The 18,732-nt window shown below is 41.4% G+C and overlaps 1 protein-coding gene and 1 long non-coding RNA gene across 4 annotated transcripts in view; one reads left to right on the top strand and one right to left on the bottom strand.

Annotated features, from left to right (window-relative positions):
• The window catches only part of SPON1 (spondin 1), a 175,505-nt gene extending 165,866 nt beyond the window's left edge, over positions 1–9,639 (top strand). Inside the window, exons 10-16 of the mRNA XM_042035479.1 lie at positions 223–298; positions 736–918; positions 1,228–1,398; positions 2,430–2,597; positions 3,475–3,639; positions 4,899–5,162; positions 5,900–9,639. Coding sequence (XP_041891413.1) covers positions 223–298; positions 736–918; positions 1,228–1,398; positions 2,430–2,597; positions 3,475–3,639; positions 4,899–5,162; positions 5,900–6,063 — 1,191 coding nt within the window. The 3' untranslated portion in view covers positions 6,064–9,639. The remainder of the gene's footprint in view (positions 1–222; positions 299–735; positions 919–1,227; positions 1,399–2,429; positions 2,598–3,474; positions 3,640–4,898; positions 5,163–5,899) is intronic.
• LOC121668089 overlaps positions 1–18,732 on the bottom strand; it is a 69,154-nt gene that overhangs the window by 44,336 nt on the left and 6,086 nt on the right. The window lies entirely within an intron of this gene.

Raw genomic sequence — 18,732 nt, 5'->3', positions numbered from 1 at the left:
TTAACCTACCCATAGCAAACACAACAGCAGAAAAAAATTAAACTGTCTTAAAGTATTAGTTCTCCTAATTCTGGTAATTATTTCATCTTCTCAGCTGGGGATTTTCTTTACGTATGCCAAGGAATTCAAAGAGAAAAAGGTGCTGCAGACACAGCAATGTACTGGTTGAACCCCTCAAGGATGAGTTTCCTCTTTTCAGTGTTCACAATCCTTTTTTTGCAGGGGGAGCAGTGCAATATCGTTCCTGATAACATAGATGATATTGTGGCAGATCTAGCACCGGAGGAAAAAGAAGAAGGTACGTTTGAAATTAGTTTGTGTGTTACTAATAATTTATATTTTGTTCCATTCCCCACTGTCATTTGTAGATAAGGTACAAAACTGACTTAGAAGCAAAAATTGTACTTGGTGCCAAACAATGATTTAGGTTTTCATCTCTTCTGGTCTCTTCTATTAGCCTTCCCTTATACAGAAAATAAATTGCATGTATACCTAGGAGATGACAGTAACAATACAGGCAATAGAAGAGAGAAGACTTTTGGGGTTCAAATAATTATTTTTTTTTTAATGAAAATTGGCAATTGGTAATTCTTCTTTCTTCTGGGCTAAAATGGAGAGGATAGAATGCAGAAAGAAATAATATGTCCTATTGGAATCTGAAGTAATCATCAGCCAAGTAAAGGGAAGAAAATGGAAGACTGTTTTTAACATTCACTGCCCTTCGTTACTTTTCAGATGACACCCCTGAGACCTGCATATATTCAAACTGGTCCCCCTGGTCGGCCTGCAGCTCTTCTACCTGTGAAAAGGGCAAGAGAATGAGGCAGAGAATGCTTAAAGCTCAGCTGGACCTCAGTGTGCCCTGCCCAGACACCCAGGATTTTCAGCCCTGCATGGGTCCAGGCTGCAGTGATGAAGGTAACCAGGAATGGAAGGTGCAGGAGAAGAATACCTTGTAGAGTTTACTTTTCCTTCAGAGTTCTTAGGGATGTTGGTTGCTGTAGTATGGCTTGAGTTGTGGCAAAGAGAAAATTGCTGAAGAAGCTGTCTGTGGTCAATTCTGCATCTCAGCTGTGTCGGGGGATGAAGTATCCAGAAGTATAAAGGAAAGGAGTGAAGGATGCAGTGGAGGAGAGGACAGTGTGAAAGGCAGCATGAAAGGGATGCTGCACAGAAATGGGCAGCAGTTCTCTCAATACCCACAACTGAATACTCTCTGTGTTCCAGATGGTTCCACCTGCATGATGTCTGATTGGATCACATGGTCCCCCTGCAGCGTCTCCTGTGGGATGGGAACGAGATCCAGGGAAAGATACGTAAAGCAGTTCCCTGAGGATGGCTCCATGTGCAAAGTGCCTACTGAAGAGACTGAGAAGTGTATTGTAAATGAGGAATGCTGTAAGTATTGTATTCAGCTTTATAAAATCCAGCCAATGGCAGGAGCACTGCCCAAATCCTTTTTTATATGAGTCTTAGTGGGGTCCCCTATCTTAGGCCCTGTGCTCTTCAATACCTTAATAAATGACTTGGATGCAAGATTGGAAGAGATACTGAGTTCACAGATGATACAAAACTGGGAGGAGCTGCTGACTCCCTCGAAGGCAGAGAAGCCCTGCAGAGAGACCCTGACAAACTGAGAGGGCTGGGCAGTCACCAACCATGTGAAGCTGTGCAAGGGAAAGTGCGGGATTCTGTACTTGGGATGGGGCAGCCCTGGATGTACAGACAGACTGGGGAATGAGAGGCTGGAAAACAGTGCCAGGGAAAGGGACCTGGGGGTCCTGGTCAATGGAAAGTTGAACATGAGCCAGCAGTGCCCTGGAGCCAGGAGGGCCAACCTGGGGGGCATCAGGCACAGCATCACCAGCTGGGCAAGGGAGGGATTGTCCTGCTCTGCTCTGGGCTGGGGCAGCCTCACCTCAAGTGCTGGGGGCAGTTCTGGGTGCCACAATATAAAAAAGACATTAAACTGTTACAGAGAGCATCCAAAGGAGGCCGCGAGGAAGGTGAAGGGCCTTGAGGGGAAACCGTGTGAGGAGCAGCTGAGGGCACTTGGTCTGTTCAGCCTGGAGGAGACTGAGGGGAGACCTCATTGCACAACTTCCTTGTGAGGGGAAGAGGAGGGGCAGGCACTGATCTCTCCTCTCTGGTGACAGTGACAGGACCCAAGGGAATGGCCTGAAGTTGTGTCAGGGAAGGTCTAGGTTGGATATCTGGGCACTGAAACAGGGTCCCCAGGGAACTGGTCACAACACCAAGCCTGACAGAGTTCAAGAAGTGTTTGGACAACGCTTTCAGGGACATGGTGTGACACTTGGGGATGACCCTGTGCAGGGCCAGGAGTTGGACTCAATAATCCTTGTGGGTCCCTTCCAACTCAGCTGATCCTGTGATACCTATGAACAGTTTTCTCTGTCCACTTCGAACAGCTCCCAGCAGCTGCCTGGTCACTGAATGGGGCGAGTGGGATGAATGCAGTGCCAGCTGTGGCACAGGGATGAAGAGACGGCACAGAATGATCAAGATGACTCCTGCTGATGGATCCATGTGCAAGGCAGAAACCACGGAGGCAGAGAAATGCATGATGCCCGAATGCCGTGAGTGCCCGGGAGTTCCTCTGCTCTGCTACAAAAACAAACATCATTTCTGACACATTGTCCCAGCACACAAAGAACACAGCCAAACCAGAAGCAATGCTGCTTTTCCTTGTTCTCCTTAAAATTAGGAGAAAAACCTTGGGGACTGTGCATTAAGTAGCACATTCAGCATCAGGATGAGAGCATCAATCAAAAATGTTCAGTGGTATCCTGTTGCTGTATGACCCACACAGTGGTGTATGTATCAGCAAGCCATACCTAAACAACTCTAAGTTATGCAATATGAGGTATATTTGACCACAAGGCTAGAAAAAAACAAATGAAACAGTGCCCACTCCTTTTAACCCATGAACAGGTCAGAAATTGAGGTGTTTCTCTTGTGCAGTCAGCCAGCCTCACCCTTACCGTCACTATTAATTTCTTAGGAAATGTTAAATCTTCATCAAAGACAGAGATAATTTAAAAAATACTTTTGCTAGATTAAATATGGAAGTTTCACTTCTTAGACTAAATTAAGTTGACTTCCAGTTCTGTTCACTGCAAGAATCCATTTTTTTTTTTACAGGAGTTATGATTAAAACATAGCTCCTTAAACTGTTTATTCCCCAGATGCACTGGGACCCAGCAGATATGACTTAGATATACAAAAGGTAGCAAAGATATTTAAATCAAGCAAACCTTTCAATTTAATAGAAAGTTTCCTGAGCTTCTTCAGCAACACCATTCAGCTTGTGACAAGAAAGTATAATTGGCTGATGACAGATAAAATGTAGCACATTTTCCAGCTGTACCATTTTCAAAATGTATACCTTCATAATTTATTTATAATAAGAAATCATTAATAACAAGAATTCATTCCCTTTTTATTTCCTGTCAGATACCATCCCCTGCCTGCTCTCTCCCTGGTCTGAATGGAGTGACTGCAGTGTAACCTGTGGGAAGGGAATGAGAACCCGGCAAAGGATGCTGAAATCTGCTGCTGAGCTTGGAGACTGCAACGAGGAGCTGGAGCAAGCAGAGAAGTGCATGCTGCCTGAATGCCGTGAGTTTGGAAAACTCCCTGGAAAGAGGAAGCTAATTATGTGTCACAATTGATGGGTCAAACCTCCATCAGCTTTTCTTAGCATCACTTCTTAAATTGGCAGGGTATCAACTGTGCATTGTTTAAAAATCTATTTTTTAATTATTGTTATTATTATTATTATCATCCACTTTCACCAACTGAGAGCTGGAATACAACCATGTCTTACGTTCAGCCTGCCTTACTTCACCCTATGCTGACTCCCAATATTGCTGTGGGAATACAGTTCTCCATGTTTAACACACTAACAGCTCCAGGCAACTTCCCAGTAGGAAATGGGTCAGAAGTATAAAACATGGTTTATAACGCAAATGCAGACCATGTTCCAGGAGGGAAAGAAAGAAGAGTTGAAATCACCTGTGTGATTCTTTTAGCTCAGAAAGGGCACAAAAGAGGCTTTCTCCACTTTTGATACATCTCTGAACAGTATCACTTTGCAACCTGCTGCTGGATGGTGTGGAGGCAGCTGCAGTGATTTTTTTTACCTTACTCCATTAAAATCCCCCACTTCTTGGGTAGAGCAAATTTCTAGTTGCTTTTCAGTCTTTGTGAAGTGTGATAGCCTAAGGCACTGCTGAATGAATGAGATATGATTGCTTTTAGCATCCTGTTGCCAGCTGGTTTACAAGGTTTCATGACAAATTACATTATTTTTCACAGAAAGTATTGGTTAAAAAGGCTTTTACACTGTAATTGCTCATTCAGCTTTACTTAAATAATGTGAAATATCATTTTGGTTATTATTCACTGGGGCTATAAGTGTTAAGCAGTGCTGAAAGATGAAAACTTTTAAGATATAATGGTATTGGCAAATATGGCTTATTGCATAACACTGCCAGCAAAGCAAGGCTCAGATCTCAGAGGTAGAAAATTATTTTTAAATATAACTCAATTTTCAACAGCTTTTCATTACAAAAGAGACAGATGGGTGGGAAAATTGAAAAAGGCACAGGAGAATTTTTTATATGTTCTTTGTAATTTTAGTGATCTGCCAGCACCACTCTTGAAGAAGAAATTGAGGGGAGTGTCAATTAATGCTTCTGCTAGAAATGGACTCAGAAAATTTTGACATGCAGCCTCTAAACATTTGCTGAGGAGATTGGAGGCTTAAGCAGAGTTCACGTATTTGGGGTGTAAAGATTCATCAGGCACACCCTTGTGTTTCTTGACCTTGTGTTCAGATCTCATGGGTTTTGTGTCACATTTCTTATTCTCTGCAGCCATCGACTGTGAGCTGACGGAGTGGTCCCAGTGGTCCGAGTGCAACACCTCCTGTGGGAAGGGCCACATGATCAGGACGAGGATGATTAAAATCGAGCCCCAGTTTGGAGGAACAGCTTGCCCAGAGACCGTCCAACGTACAAAATGCAGAGTGAGGAAGTGCCTGCGGGGCCCGGGGATGGAAAAAAGGCGCTGGAAGGAGGCCCGGGATAAAAGGAGAAGTGAACAAGCAAAGAAGAATTTAGATAGTGAGCAATATCCAGGTGAGTGTGAAACCACTTTTGGTGTGTTCATGGCTTTTCTGCATGACAGGAGCTTGTGAGCAGCTCCACGGCATTCTGTGAGAGCATCTTCAGCATTTCCAACTGGGGAAGGTTTTAGCCATACAATAAAACACAGCCACTTTCAGTGCTTGCCCATCACCAAAATCACCCAGCCTAAGCTTAGGGCACCATGGAGAAAGGTCCACATCTGTCCATGGCCCATCACTAAAAATATTTCAGCTGCTTCACACGGAAGTGTGAAAAAGTTTAACATTTACACCTGGCAAAGGACTGATTGCAGTTTCTGCAGAGCTGGGGGGTAATCTTTACATCCAATTAGCTTCAAACATTTCAAATACTTCTTCCTGGATCCAATGCTGAATTTCAGAACTGAACTGATTTCCACCTCAACAGTCTGATTCAGACTCAGGCTGCTCCAAGAGATCTGCGTGGACTGCTTTTCCAGTGGGGGACTGTATCATCAAGTCCTGATTCCTACAATCACCAAAACATAGTGTCTTGTGGTATAATTAACATTATCTGGATAGGAATTACTGCTAAGTTGTGGCTCATGCTTGTACGACATTTAACAATTTCTTAATTTTATCTGTCTTTTATGATGTAGATACTAAATTTCTTTCTTAATACTTTTTCCAGTGTTTGACAAACGCAACTTGATTATACTTAGCAGGGGTTTCTACTACTGAAAACTTAATCAAATCACTGATTTTTTTCAGTTTGTAGGCTGAAACCATGGACTGCTTGGACAGAATGCTCTACACTGTGTGGAGGTGGAATTCAGGAGCGCTACATGATGGTGAAGAAGAGGTCCAAAAGCACTCAGTTTACCAGCTGCAAAGACAAAAAGGAGCTAAGAGCATGTAATGTCCATCCTTGTTAACAAAACACCAGGCTCCAAGTGATGCACTCTGAGCTAAATGGAAAGTCAACCTTGGTTTGTTTTTTTAAAACAACAACAACAACAAAATATAAAGTGTATATTAGTTTTCATTTTTGCAGTGTGTTTTGCTTTTTAGTCTTGCTGGTGCAAGAAAAATATTTTATGAATACTTCCTCACGGATTTATGCTGAGAGTAAATCTTTGGTACTCCAGCCAGCCCTTAATGCATAAAAATAATAAAGTCATAATGAGTTATTTAACTAAAATGCAGACATATCTGTGGACCTGGAATAGCCATATAGAAATACTACTTGTAAAGACATGGGATGCATGCATACTAACAAAACTAAGTTAAAGTGACAGAAAGCTTCATCTGTGGGAGGATTTCTCTCTAGATTTGATTTTGAAAATCCAAAGCAGTGCCTCTGTTATTACACAACTATGCCAAGGAGTAATTTCAGTAATGCTGGTTCAATAACATTAAAGGTGCATGTTTATCTTTTTACACTGTTGGGTTAAGCTAATAGTTATTATAATAATAATCCTCAACACTCTTCTTCACATGGATGCTGTGGTCCATGCAAAGAGGTCTTTGTTTCTTCAAAACTTCAAAAGGGAATCATTTTTGCAGTTCAGTAGTGATGTCTGACCACTACACAATCACAGTCAAGACAGCACATAAGGAAAACATGCAAATATTGTATGTGCAGTCCATACTGGGTCTATCAATTGCCTTTTAAATTGGATACAGAACTAGTAAAAATTGGCCCAGAGTGTTGCAGCAGCTGTGTCACAGGAAGTCTTCCACATGAGAGACACTAAAAATTAGATTCAGTTTCACGAGGATGTTAATCACAGGTGAAGAGGGAAACAGGTTTATAATAAAACAAAAATGGTCAAGAAAAGGTGAGCCAGGTTCTCGTGCATCCCTTAAAACTGAAATGAGCCTCTGAAAGGAAAGAAAATGACAGTCATTTTAAAAAACTAATTATAGATTGGCCCAAGAATACATTTACAGCAGTGTCATTTATGTCTTTTTTACTCAGAGTATAGGGTAATCTAAAAATTACTAAATTTGTGAGAATTACCCATTTGTAGATATACTAGCCAGGTTAAATGCCCTTCCTGACTACTTAAGTGATCAACAAACTGCCTGAGATTAGAAAATACCTCCTCATCCTTCTAATTGCTGTTTCACCCCACCTTCTGCAGAATTTAGCTCTCATCCCTACACGGAGTCAGGTATAGTCAGCGACACCCTTGGGCCCCACTTGCTATTGGAATACAGTATTGTCCCGTAAGTTCAACAATCTGACATTAAGAGGGGAACGTGAAGGGTTCTCTTTTGGTCCAAGCAAGGCAGCATCCACCTATGTCTCTACAGAAATAAAAACAATGCACTGAAAATAAAGACTGTTGATGCTAACTAACTCTTAAGCTTGAGAGAAATGAATGGAGAGAAATTTTTTTAATGGTCTCTTTAAACCAGCCTTAAGTAATTTACTCACTTCCTTAGCACTCAGTCACTACCCTGAGGACCTGACACCTGGGTTTTAAATGTCCCTGTTTGCTGAGCACTACAACCTTCTGAGCTGTTCTTCTTCCTCACCACCACCACGCTGGGGATCCTCTGTACCTGAACAATGGGTACAAAGATACCTGGCTCAACGGGCTGGTGGCATTAATTGTGGGGCTGTTCATCAGCTGTTCATCCTCCACTGGACACTGCAAGGGCTGCTCAGGACTTCCACAGCCATCACATCCCGCCCTCTCAAGGGATTTTACTGCTTTTTGCAGGTTTGGAATGAAGGAAAGGCCAGGGAAATAATGGAACCAGCTGCAGCGTGAACCCTCTCCTGCTGCTGCTAAATGAAATGGGTGCACGTCCATACTCAACCAAACCAGGGGAAAAAAGAATACAACAAGGTTTAATGCTGAAACCAAACATTTTACTTTTTCCACAGCTTGGCTCACTGCATACTATTAATTCAGATAGCTTGCCTCCTTGTGCCTGTTGAAAAATTCTGCAGTTTATGTCTCTACAGAACTGCCATTACAGCATAGCAGCAAGACTGGCCCTCACTAATGCTTTTAGGAGCTTACATTACACTTTTATAACCAAAAAAAAAAGAAAACCCAACAACAACAACAAAAAAACCCCAGTGGAATGATATAGGTACTGGAGGAGTGACCAGCTGAGCTGTTTTGGGTGAAGAAACTGCAGAGAAGGGCCACAATGATCAATGCCAGGGGCTCGGCCAGGGCAGAGCCACATCTCTGGCTGAGCTGTCAGGGCTGTCCCAGCTGAGGCCATTCACTCAGAAAAGTAATCTCTGACCATAAAATGTGTGGCAGAGTGCTTTTAAAGGCTCTGAAGGATCTATGAGCCTGGGGTGGAGGGAGCAGAAGAAGTTTCTCCTGAATAGAAAAAAATTGCTGAGTTCAGCAACCAGATTTATTTCATCAACCCTTACCACTTGTTCAAGCTTATCTTGCAAAACCATGCCTGTTTCTGCAAATAATCAATTAAACCCAGTGTTGTATTTTCATTTTCGCGTTTGTTCCAGTACATCAAGCTGTTTTGTCCTACTAAATACTCCCTTTGCCAAAGGCCATATAGTCCAAATACACTTACGGAAAACACACAATGCCTTTCTGAACATGCCCACAAAATTGTCCATTCAAACAATCTGGCATTCCTTTCTCCGTGGCTCTTACTAATTTGATTCTCCACATACTTTTTTTCTCTCTCTTAGAAGGCTGTTCAGTGTGATTTCCAGTCATTTCTCTTAGGCTCATTAAAGATCTTAATGTTGCAAATTGCTTTTTCCCCCATCCTGTTAATACATGAAGTGACAAGGTAGATTGCACCGGGTCAGAAATGTGTGACCACTCCTGCTTATGCTCAGCTTTTCACACTTGTTTTTTCTGTTGAAGCATTTTACAGATCACTTGTCTTTCTTCTAACTTGGTACAAGAGAAACATTTACGCTTGTTACATTTTGTAAAAAAAAGAAACACAAACAAATGATTAAAAAAATAAGAGGTTGATTTTCTATTCAGAAAAAAATAAAGCTCTGACATACAATATGTAGAAGTCTTGCATCGTTACTGTAAACTTTCTAGTAGTGTAATAGGCACTGGTTACCAGTCAATAAAAATAAGAACTGTTACCGTTCTGATGTCCTGAATAATCCTGCTGAACTGAAAGCACAGATGTCACACCAGTTTTGTAGGCCTCAACTATCAGATCTTAGCATTGTGCGTATGGTTTTTTTTCTAATATACAAACTATAGGATCTTTACACATAATAAAAAAGAAAAGCTAGGGGCTTAACAAATGTACAGTAGGACTCTGTGTGTGTGGCATACAAGTTAAACAAAGTTTTGTTTGGTTGCATTTTTAGATTTCCTTTGTTGTTTTTGTTTGCTGTGGAATTATGAAAAAGCTACCATGAACATTTCTTACCAAAGTCTTGTGTAGATGTTTTGTAGCTGTCTGCCTAACACATTATTATTGTTATTATTATTATTATTATTATTATTATTTTGGAATAAAGACATCTTTACTATGAATTTTACACTTGTATGAGATTTCTGTTCAAATAATACGATTATGTACACCAACAAAACATATATTAATATGAGTCTAGTCATATTCTTATTTACATTTTACTCCTGTTCAAGGTAACAGGATATCAGGAGTGAGTGGATTTTTCTAGAACCAGTCATTCTTTCTATTTAGAAGTTGTTTGCATCAAGGTCTTTGTCAAATAGTTTCTTTTCTTTTGAAATCACAGGGTACCTTAGGAACATCACATAATGTATTTGTGTATTACTCTCATGTGGGTTTTGTTGCCATTGTCGGTTTTTAATAAAAGAGAAACTATTTAAAAGAACCCATTTTAAAGCCTGCTGGTACATGAAAGGAAAAATTGTTAAAAATAAGCTCTCAAAAAGTCTGAGATTTTGTGAAACCTTTGACTGATCTTGTGTGCTACTAGAAAACTATTTTGGGACACTGCGGGTCCAAGTGTGCCACTGATATATTCTGTTTCCACAGAAATCACGGAGGTGAGGGAGGCCACACAGCAATGCTGCTGCTCCAGAAATCCAATTGTCTGTAACATTTGCAGCCAGCTAAAAGTGGCCTGTGTGTTCACAAAAACCCCTCTAACCTAAAGCTAAAGTGTCACCAGATGAGGGGAACCTGGAGGTAGTAATTGAAATATGCTAGAAACCTAAACCTCTTGCTACCACATTTAAGGCACTTAGTGTTCTTTGCTCCACATGCAAACCCATTTAATATTTTTATTGCAACACTTTCAACCATGGGACTCAGTCACTTCACGTAGTGTTGTGCAAAACAAAGCAATTACAGGCCACCTGAATGATGCTGAGATCTGCCTCCCCTGCTTTCCGAAAGGCAGAACTGTTTGTGCCATAACTGGTGGGCACATTACCTGCTCAGTAGACAATGACAGTTTTCACATGTGGTCTGGCTATCTTAATGCACCTAAAATGTTAATGCTGGGAGCTCTGCATTCTCATCTTCTTCACTGAAGCCCTCAGGAACCTCAGTTACTCTGCCATCAGTAATGAACTTGCAAGCACTGAGACGGGCGAGTCCTCCCTGTCTGTGTAAGTACCACATTTGCAAAAGGAGCAGAAATTAAGCCTCTCATAACTCACAGTTTGCTTCCTTTTCATGGCAGGGTATTTTGAGATAGGTCTTTTGTATTATGTGCTTTATATGCATCTCAAAGACCAAGAACCTTAAACCCTCACCCACCAAGGCCCAAGTGCAGAAAGCACCACACAGCAGCTTGGTGTGTACCAAACCAGCTGGACCTAAACTGCCTTTGTATCTGAAAAGAGAGAGAGACAGAGTACACATGCATATAAAGAAAAAGAGGAAAGAGGACACATGGCTATGACACAGAACCTTTCCAAGCAATGCTCTCCTTCCCACTGATGCAGCCAAAAATATTGTGATATTGCAAGGACAAGATACAGGAGTAGCCAGTGGCACATCCACAAAATCTCCTTAAGTAACCTCCCCAGATACAACTGATGAGGCTGGGATTAGGATTTATACTTCTTTATGAGCCAAGGGAGCTGGGCCAACAGCTGATAAAAACATAAATAACAGATCCCTCACTTTACTCGTAAATCTCGAGGTGACAGATATTACTTTATCCACATAAGTCAGAAGTTAAAAATAAAAAAAAAAAGAAGTCTTTTACTTACAGTACCCTTAAGACCATCTGGGCAGTGAGGGAACCAAAGGAGTGTCTAGAAACCATGGAGTTAGATTACAAGTAAAAAATTTGAAAATGGTCTATGTCATGATTTCAAAGTGCCTAACGTTATGAATGGCAGAATATAATTTTATACCACTTAGATAAAAAAGATACACAGAAAATGAGGTGCGCAATATAGAAACAGTGCTCCCAGTGCAAACAAGCAGCTCTACTATTTAAAACATCAGAACATTTGAATGCTCTCTCAAAAGTCTCCACTAAAGCAAAAGACAAACATCTGTCAATCCATCTACTTGCAAACAGATCTATATTTTTTTTGTTACAGGTTTCAACTTCCAGTTTATATGCACCTTAAATATCAGAAACGAGGATAAATAGCTGTAAATGGATCATTCCTGAAGGACATGGTAGTGCACAGAAAGGAATCAATGTATTCACACGCAAAGGCTTGAAATGTCTTAACTGGAGTTACATCTCTTAGAGCCATAAAATGACATCCCACTAGATGGCACTGGAAGCCAACGCAGACGGCTGCGTGTGGGGGGGAAAAAAAAAAAAAAAACAAAAAACCTAACAAAACATAAACCCAAGTAAGCCGGCAAGCCTGCATGCGGAGTATCAGTGTGGCAAGAGCCTCTCAGGCCCTAAATCAGCATTTTTCTCCCTGTATCTGCCCACTCCCTGCTAACACCAAGAGCATCACCCCTGCAGCCATGCCAGGCACCTCGCAGGGAGGCTGGAATCTTGTCCCAGCCTGCCTTAATTAGCCCAGGAATGCTCGTGGGGGCAAATCAGATGGGAAGGGGGTAAGAGCAGGCAGTGAAATGAGCTACAGTAACACTCTGCTGTTCCCTGCCCATGAAGCCACAGCTGTCGACTGCTCTTCCAGAGAGGCATCCGTACCTTCCCCTGCAGGAAAAAGGTGGTTTTATCAATCTTTAGAAGTAGGGAATCCTTCAGCCCAGGCAATAACTACTTGGCTAGGAGAGAGAGGCCTAGGATTTCAAACACTCCTGCAAGGGAGGTCAGGGAGAGCAGGTTCATAGCCAGCCTCCTGGAGTTTTTGTGCCAGGGTGAAGGTGCTGGTAACCCAGCTGAGCTGGGGGCTGTAGCCAGGATTGCTGAGGAGGAAAACACATTGGCTGAACTCAGGGTTAGAATTACATATGGGATTTTGAGGCCATTGTGACTCAGAAGTCACTTTGGTGCCTAGTTTCTTCTCGGGCAAGGTTTCCTGTACTGAAGACAGTAAAGCACCTGTATAGTTGTGGTGACATTATTTTATTCCCCACTATCATATAAAGATAAGCACTTCTGAGGTGGGAATGGCTGAGAGCTGCTAAGAAAGCTGAATGACAGCCTGTGCACAGAAATGCAGCCCCAGCCTCCTCCTGTTTAATTTGAGGGCAATGGCCAGCTCCATCACACAGTTCTCCTACCTAGGAAATCTTTTCTGTGCTCAGATAGAGCAAAGCTTACAGGTCTGGAAAGTTTGCTTTTTTCTTCTTGAAAAGCCTGTAGAAAGCATCGTGTTTGTGGAGAGCCATCCACGAAAACTTACTGTGTCACGTGCAGTGATCCCCACACCATTAACAGATGGCAAAAGGCCATTTGCCATTTATCATAAATAATGCAAAAATAAGAAAATCAGCCATAGCTATTTCATCCAAGTCATGTCCAGAGCCATGTCCTAAGTGATGCAGGCAGCACCAATTCCCTGTCCTCCTGTAAGCAGGGCTTGCAACACATGCTCTGATGCATTCCATCCAAAACGTTCCAGCTGGAACCAAACCATACTGCACCAAAGGCAGGGATGTGTCCCAGCAGGGATTTCAGGCTTAGGACAGGTGCTCGTTCATTGTACCCTGAAAGTTTTGTAGCTCTGAATCAGAAAAAGGAAAATAAACCTTAAATAATTAATCTTTTTGGGGGTTAAACAAAACTTAAAAAGACTTCATATGCAAGTACCAATTTAGAAACATTTTTGCTGCAGCTGAAATTAAAAAGTTTAAATGTATTACTTAATTTCACATGAGCTACCTATTTCAAAACAGCTTTTTCTCTTTATTCACATTAAAGTACATTCTAAAATTAGAACCATCTTATAAGTCAAGACAACAATGGCCTTGTCTATTTTGATATAATTTAAAAAGGTCATGAGTCACCTAACAAACCAGAACATTTCCAGCTCTTTATCAACAAAGATAAATTATTAATTTTTTTTTTCTATTTTTGCCAATCATGATTTGAAATCACAATTTCAATTTTCAATAAGAGCAACATGTATTCATATTATTCCAAGTACCTGTTGACAAACTAATTCTAGTTTGCAAAAGACACTGTTCTGCTAATTAAGATGCCGATTTTCACTGGTGGTTACAACACACAGTACTCGAAGAAAACATTTTTATTTTAAGACTATAAAAAAGCTGATTTCCTCATTTTAGAGTTCAAAATATAAAATACAACTGCCAGCCAACCCAATATTCCTTTAAAGTCATAGATTTCTCACCAAGATTTCATTTTTGTTTATATTTAGACCATTAGCTGAAAAATTATGGCTTGCACTGGCTTACAGAGCATCCTGCCTGCCACATTTCAGGAAGGGCAATGTTGTTGAAGCAGTAGTTTGTGAGCAGAGCTGTACTTCTGTAAAGTCTTTTGTGGCCATAGGGATAACAGGACACCTGGGAAATAGATTTGCTCCCTTTTGTATTGCTAGAAGATGAAGTGCTGCATTTATTCTAAAGTACTATTAAGAAAAAAACCAAAACAAACAAAAAGGTCTGGAGCTTGGTATTTATATTTTCTATAATTTTAAATACATTCATAATTAATAGTTTGCCTTCCTGAAGAAGTTTGCTCTCAGATGAATCTTTTAGAGCTTTGCATTTCTGTGGTGACCAAAACCAGAATGCCTTCTCTAAGTGGGGGCAACTCAGTTATACCTGTCAAGATGCCCCATTTTCGTGTTTAATTCATTCCAGGAAAAATTAATTTCAACTAATATCTTGAATTCCTTTAAGTAACAGCTTGAAGGTATTTCCAGAAGAGAGAAGTGCAGGCAAACCCCATAACCTGTGTCCAGCCCAGCTGGAGCCCCTCTGAGCTGCTCCCGCACGTCTGCAGGCGGCAGCATGAGAGCAGCTTTCCAGCACAGGATGCTCCGCTCTTCCCCAGCCTCCCACGCTCCCGCAGAGGCTCAGGCAGTGCTGGGAGATGAACAGGAGCAGGCAGAGCTCCCCATGAAACAGAAGAGCCCTTTTGGCGTTGATGTTTTTGGGCTCACCCACACAAACCCAGACCTGCTGAGCACCAGGCACAGCGAGAGGGTCGGACGGTGCCAAAGCTGATGGGACTCAGGGCAGGTCAGTCCTTCAGACTCCTACTGATCATAGCTCCAACCTGGAACTGACTCCTTACACATTCTGAAATGCCACCATCTCTTGAGAGTGAGGTTTCTCTTTTAATTAAGACAGCACTCTGGAGCTAAGTCACTTTGGCTGATGGCAGATCTGAAAAAGAACCCGAACTGTTAAACCCAGCAGTATTGTCATGCTTCAGCTTTAGGTGCGTAGCCCACAGAACATCCCTGCAGCAACAATTCACACATCTGAAGCCTCTTGCTGAACATTTTGGAAGAGCCAGGCCCCTCAAAACCGATCCCATAAATAACAGCAGGGAACTGATTGCTCAGCCCTCTGTTTTCAAACTGCTCCTTTAGGTCTGTTGTCTTCCCTGAGCTACTCCTGCTGGCGTGAAGGGATTAGGTTGGAGCAATTGGGAACTGGGTAACAGAACTACTGAAAAGCCAAAGCAAAGCACAGTCTCAGCAGAGCAAACTTTGCTTGTGATACAACAAAACCTGTTCCCTCTTCCCTCCCTCAAATCCAGTAAGACCAGAATGTTACAAAAGCAAGAACTAGGTTGCCATGACTACTATAAATTAACATCAACATCTTCTCCTTAACACTTTCCCTCTTAAAAATGTAGTTTCTGATCATAAGAGTAATAATCTAAAATTTTCTGTCATACCTAAAACATAGGTAGGATTGTTCAGGTGTTTCAATAATTCACTTAAGAGAACATGGAAACATAGATTTGTTTACATTGGAAAAGGTCTCTCAGATCCTCAGGTATGGCTTTGCTCACAACTAATTTTTACAACCCACCACTCATTGTAGCAGGTACTTAGGATTTAGCAGGAAGAATTCATCTGTAAAGGATTGTTAACAATTTCTTTTCCCACTTTTTTTGCCTGTTGGGGAGTAGGTTGGATCAGGCATTGTTCTGTGACACGTAGATTATGTAACAGGTCTTTACACCTTTCTTTTCACTGTGTATTTCTTCAGTGTAATAATAATAATAATAATACCTGAAAACCTCTGCAAAAAGGATCCTTCCCTGTAGAAAAGAGGACTGACAAAGTGAATTGGTCATACTTTCTTCCCAAAACAGGGTTAAGGTTATGCATGTTTGGAATCCTGTTAGTAAATTGCATTACATTATCTCTGTTTGCTACAGTGAAATTGCAAATTAACCCCCTTTAAAAGTGGGTCAGCTCACATCGCCTAAAAGATCGGCACTGTGTGATCAATCTTAATATCGTTATCAAATAATCTGCAGAAAAGTGCTTGGCAGACAGTGCACTTTGACTCCCTGCCCAGGGCTCCTGCTCTGTGATTAATGGTTGTGCTATTCCCCATTTGAGCCCTGATAAGTTACACCTGTCCACCACTTAGGCAGACTTCATCAGGAATTCATGGAAGCACTAAAAATCACCAAAAGCCGAGGAGCAAAAGAGGAAAAATGTTCTCAGTACTTACAGGAAAAGTTGCTGGAAGTTCATATTTCAGTCTCACCCTCTGACAATCATATCCTTTCAGTGCTTCCAATGTAATATTTTCCAGATATGCACAATACTTTTTACATGTACAACTCTGAATTTACGTTTACCATGAAAGGAGATTTTTGCTACTGTATTATTATATGAGTTGCCAAAAGAACAAAATCTATTGTCTGAAGATCAGACTAAGTTAGGCTGCAGTCATCCAAGCACTGGCTGGTACATCTGTGTGATGTATGGACAGTGAATATTTGTGCGATAATGTTTACTTAAACCATGTATTTTTGCCCCATAATATTTTCTGGAGAGGTTGCTGGCTGAATCATTGTTGATTTACTGCCATATGTGAACCATCTCTTTTGAGTGCTGCCAGTGCTGCAGCTCCTCGTGACACAGAAGGCCAGCAGCAGGCTCTCAGCTGCTCAACATCTGTCTCTGCCCTTTAGATGGGGTTTGTACAGGACACTGGCTTCACTTCAGATTAAATGCAGCTGTGAATATCATTAATGATTAACATAATTATGAGATGGTTCCCTCAGCTTGTTGTTCCACACCATGAAATGCTGGGTAGATAAAAAGGCTTAATGGCCTTAACACCTCCTTGTTTTTGACTGTCCACACCACCTGGTACAGCATTTTGTGGGGTTGAATTGGGCTCTGGACACCACTCTGGCTTAAAATGGCAGCAAAAATAGAGGGGCTGCATGTTACTGCCCTGGAGCAGAGACAAACTGGGGAGGTACAAATAGTCTTGAACTGATATTTCCACAGGACACTTTGCTATGGCTTCAACAACACATGGTAGAGAGCACCCATCATGCAGAGGAAGAATCATAAAAATGCAAAATATAACTTCCATATTAACAAAAACCCGGAGCTGTTTGCTCCATCTACTCCAGCATTTGTAATAACAATGGCAATGAACAACGCAAGGACAGGAACAGGGAGGAGTTTTACCTCATCATTAAATTCTGAGGCATTATATTGTTATACACAGCTGTCATTCGCTTTATTTTCCTGACAGAGATTATTTCTGGATTTTTTTTTTCCAAACAGCTCACTGGCTGGTGGTGCCATGTGTTGGCATTTTACAACTACAGCCACACAGAGGGCAGAAGAGCCTACACCTACCCTGTCCTCCAAAAAGCCCTTTTAGAATAAAGAACATGATGGTTCAGAACTGGAAAAATATTTTGTCCAAAATCTTACCAAGAAAAATAAAGGCTGGGTGCTTTCAAAGTAATTTTGGTGTTTTCTCAGGCCACACTTGGGTTAATGCTCGTAACTTAGTTCAGTACTTTTCCTCCATAAGTCTACGAAAGCCAAACTGCCCAGTGACTTCAGCAAGATTTCAGTGTCTAAGAGGAAATAAAGACCATTTCTTGGACCTTCTTTGCTCTTTCAGAAACTCTTGAGGATCCTCTCATTGTTTTTGGTTTCAGTATTTAAAGAAATCAATGTTAATCAATCTCTCTGGAAGCCCTATAAAACTGAGAGTATGTCTGGCTGCAAAAAAGTCAGCAGAAATTGTACAGAAACATAACATTCACATGGCTGATACTTAACTTTTCAACAATTTCATAATTCCTCAACTCTCCGTTACACATTTCCCGCAGCCAAGAGATGACTAAAATGGTTTAACTGAATTTCACAACTTTCCAGATAATAACTGAGAACAGCAGGCAAAATTGCAGCAAAAAAACCCCAAACATTTTTCCTCCCCTCCTCAACAGGACTTTATCTCAGCAGCTTGCCTCACAAAATAAACAACCTTTCCAGTACAAAAAAACCAGTGTGAATCTCGTGATTTTTAAATGGAAAGTATGGGAGGGGTTTGTTTTGTTTATCTAAAATCCACTTCAGTGGTTTTTATGAAACACAAATGCCCCGTGCAAAGTTCTTGCTGCAATATTGAATGGACTTTGCCTTGTATGTGCTAGAAAAGGGGGTTTCTAAGTGCAGAGAGTTGGTCCTGCAAGCTTTGTTCACAATCATTTGGAGGTAAAACATGCAGAAATACCCTTCCCCTCCATTGAAGTGGTGGCTCTCATCAGAACCAAGCAAGTCCTTTTGTAGGAGGAAGGCAAAGAACTGCATGTTGTACTGGCATAAGCAAAGAGGCAGGAAATCCAAGGACAGAACACATGGAGGAGGCTCAGCTTCCCCAGGACTGAGGAAAAGGGCTGGGGCTACTACAGACGTCCAGATGGAGGAGGGAGAAGCTACCATGGAGTGGCTCAGCAAAGAGCTAGACTCCCTCATCCCAGCCCTCTCTGGAGCCATGTGCTGAGCCCAGGATTTGAACCATCTGTGCTGGACCCCCACAGCAATAATCTAATGTTTCAGTTGGCCATAAAGTTGGAAACAAGCAACAAAAGGCAAAAAGTGTTACAAAAGCCAAAGAAGTGACAAAACAAACGGCTGGAGAAAACAGAGCAAATGCATAATAAATATCATTTTAATATCTCCTTGCACCAGTGATTTGACAGGAAAACTGAGGATGACTCAGATATTTTTCAAAAATTTTTAAAAACCAAGCTGTTACTCACAAATCACTTG

Source organism: Corvus kubaryi, unplaced genomic scaffold, assembly GCF_017639235.1.
Source record: "Corvus kubaryi isolate FWS band 111438036 unplaced genomic scaffold, C.kubaryi_AGA036_p1.0 37384, whole genome shotgun sequence".
NCBI lineage: Eukaryota > Metazoa > Chordata > Aves > Passeriformes > Corvidae > Corvus > Corvus kubaryi.
This window is presented reverse-complemented; position numbering and strand designations above follow the sequence as displayed.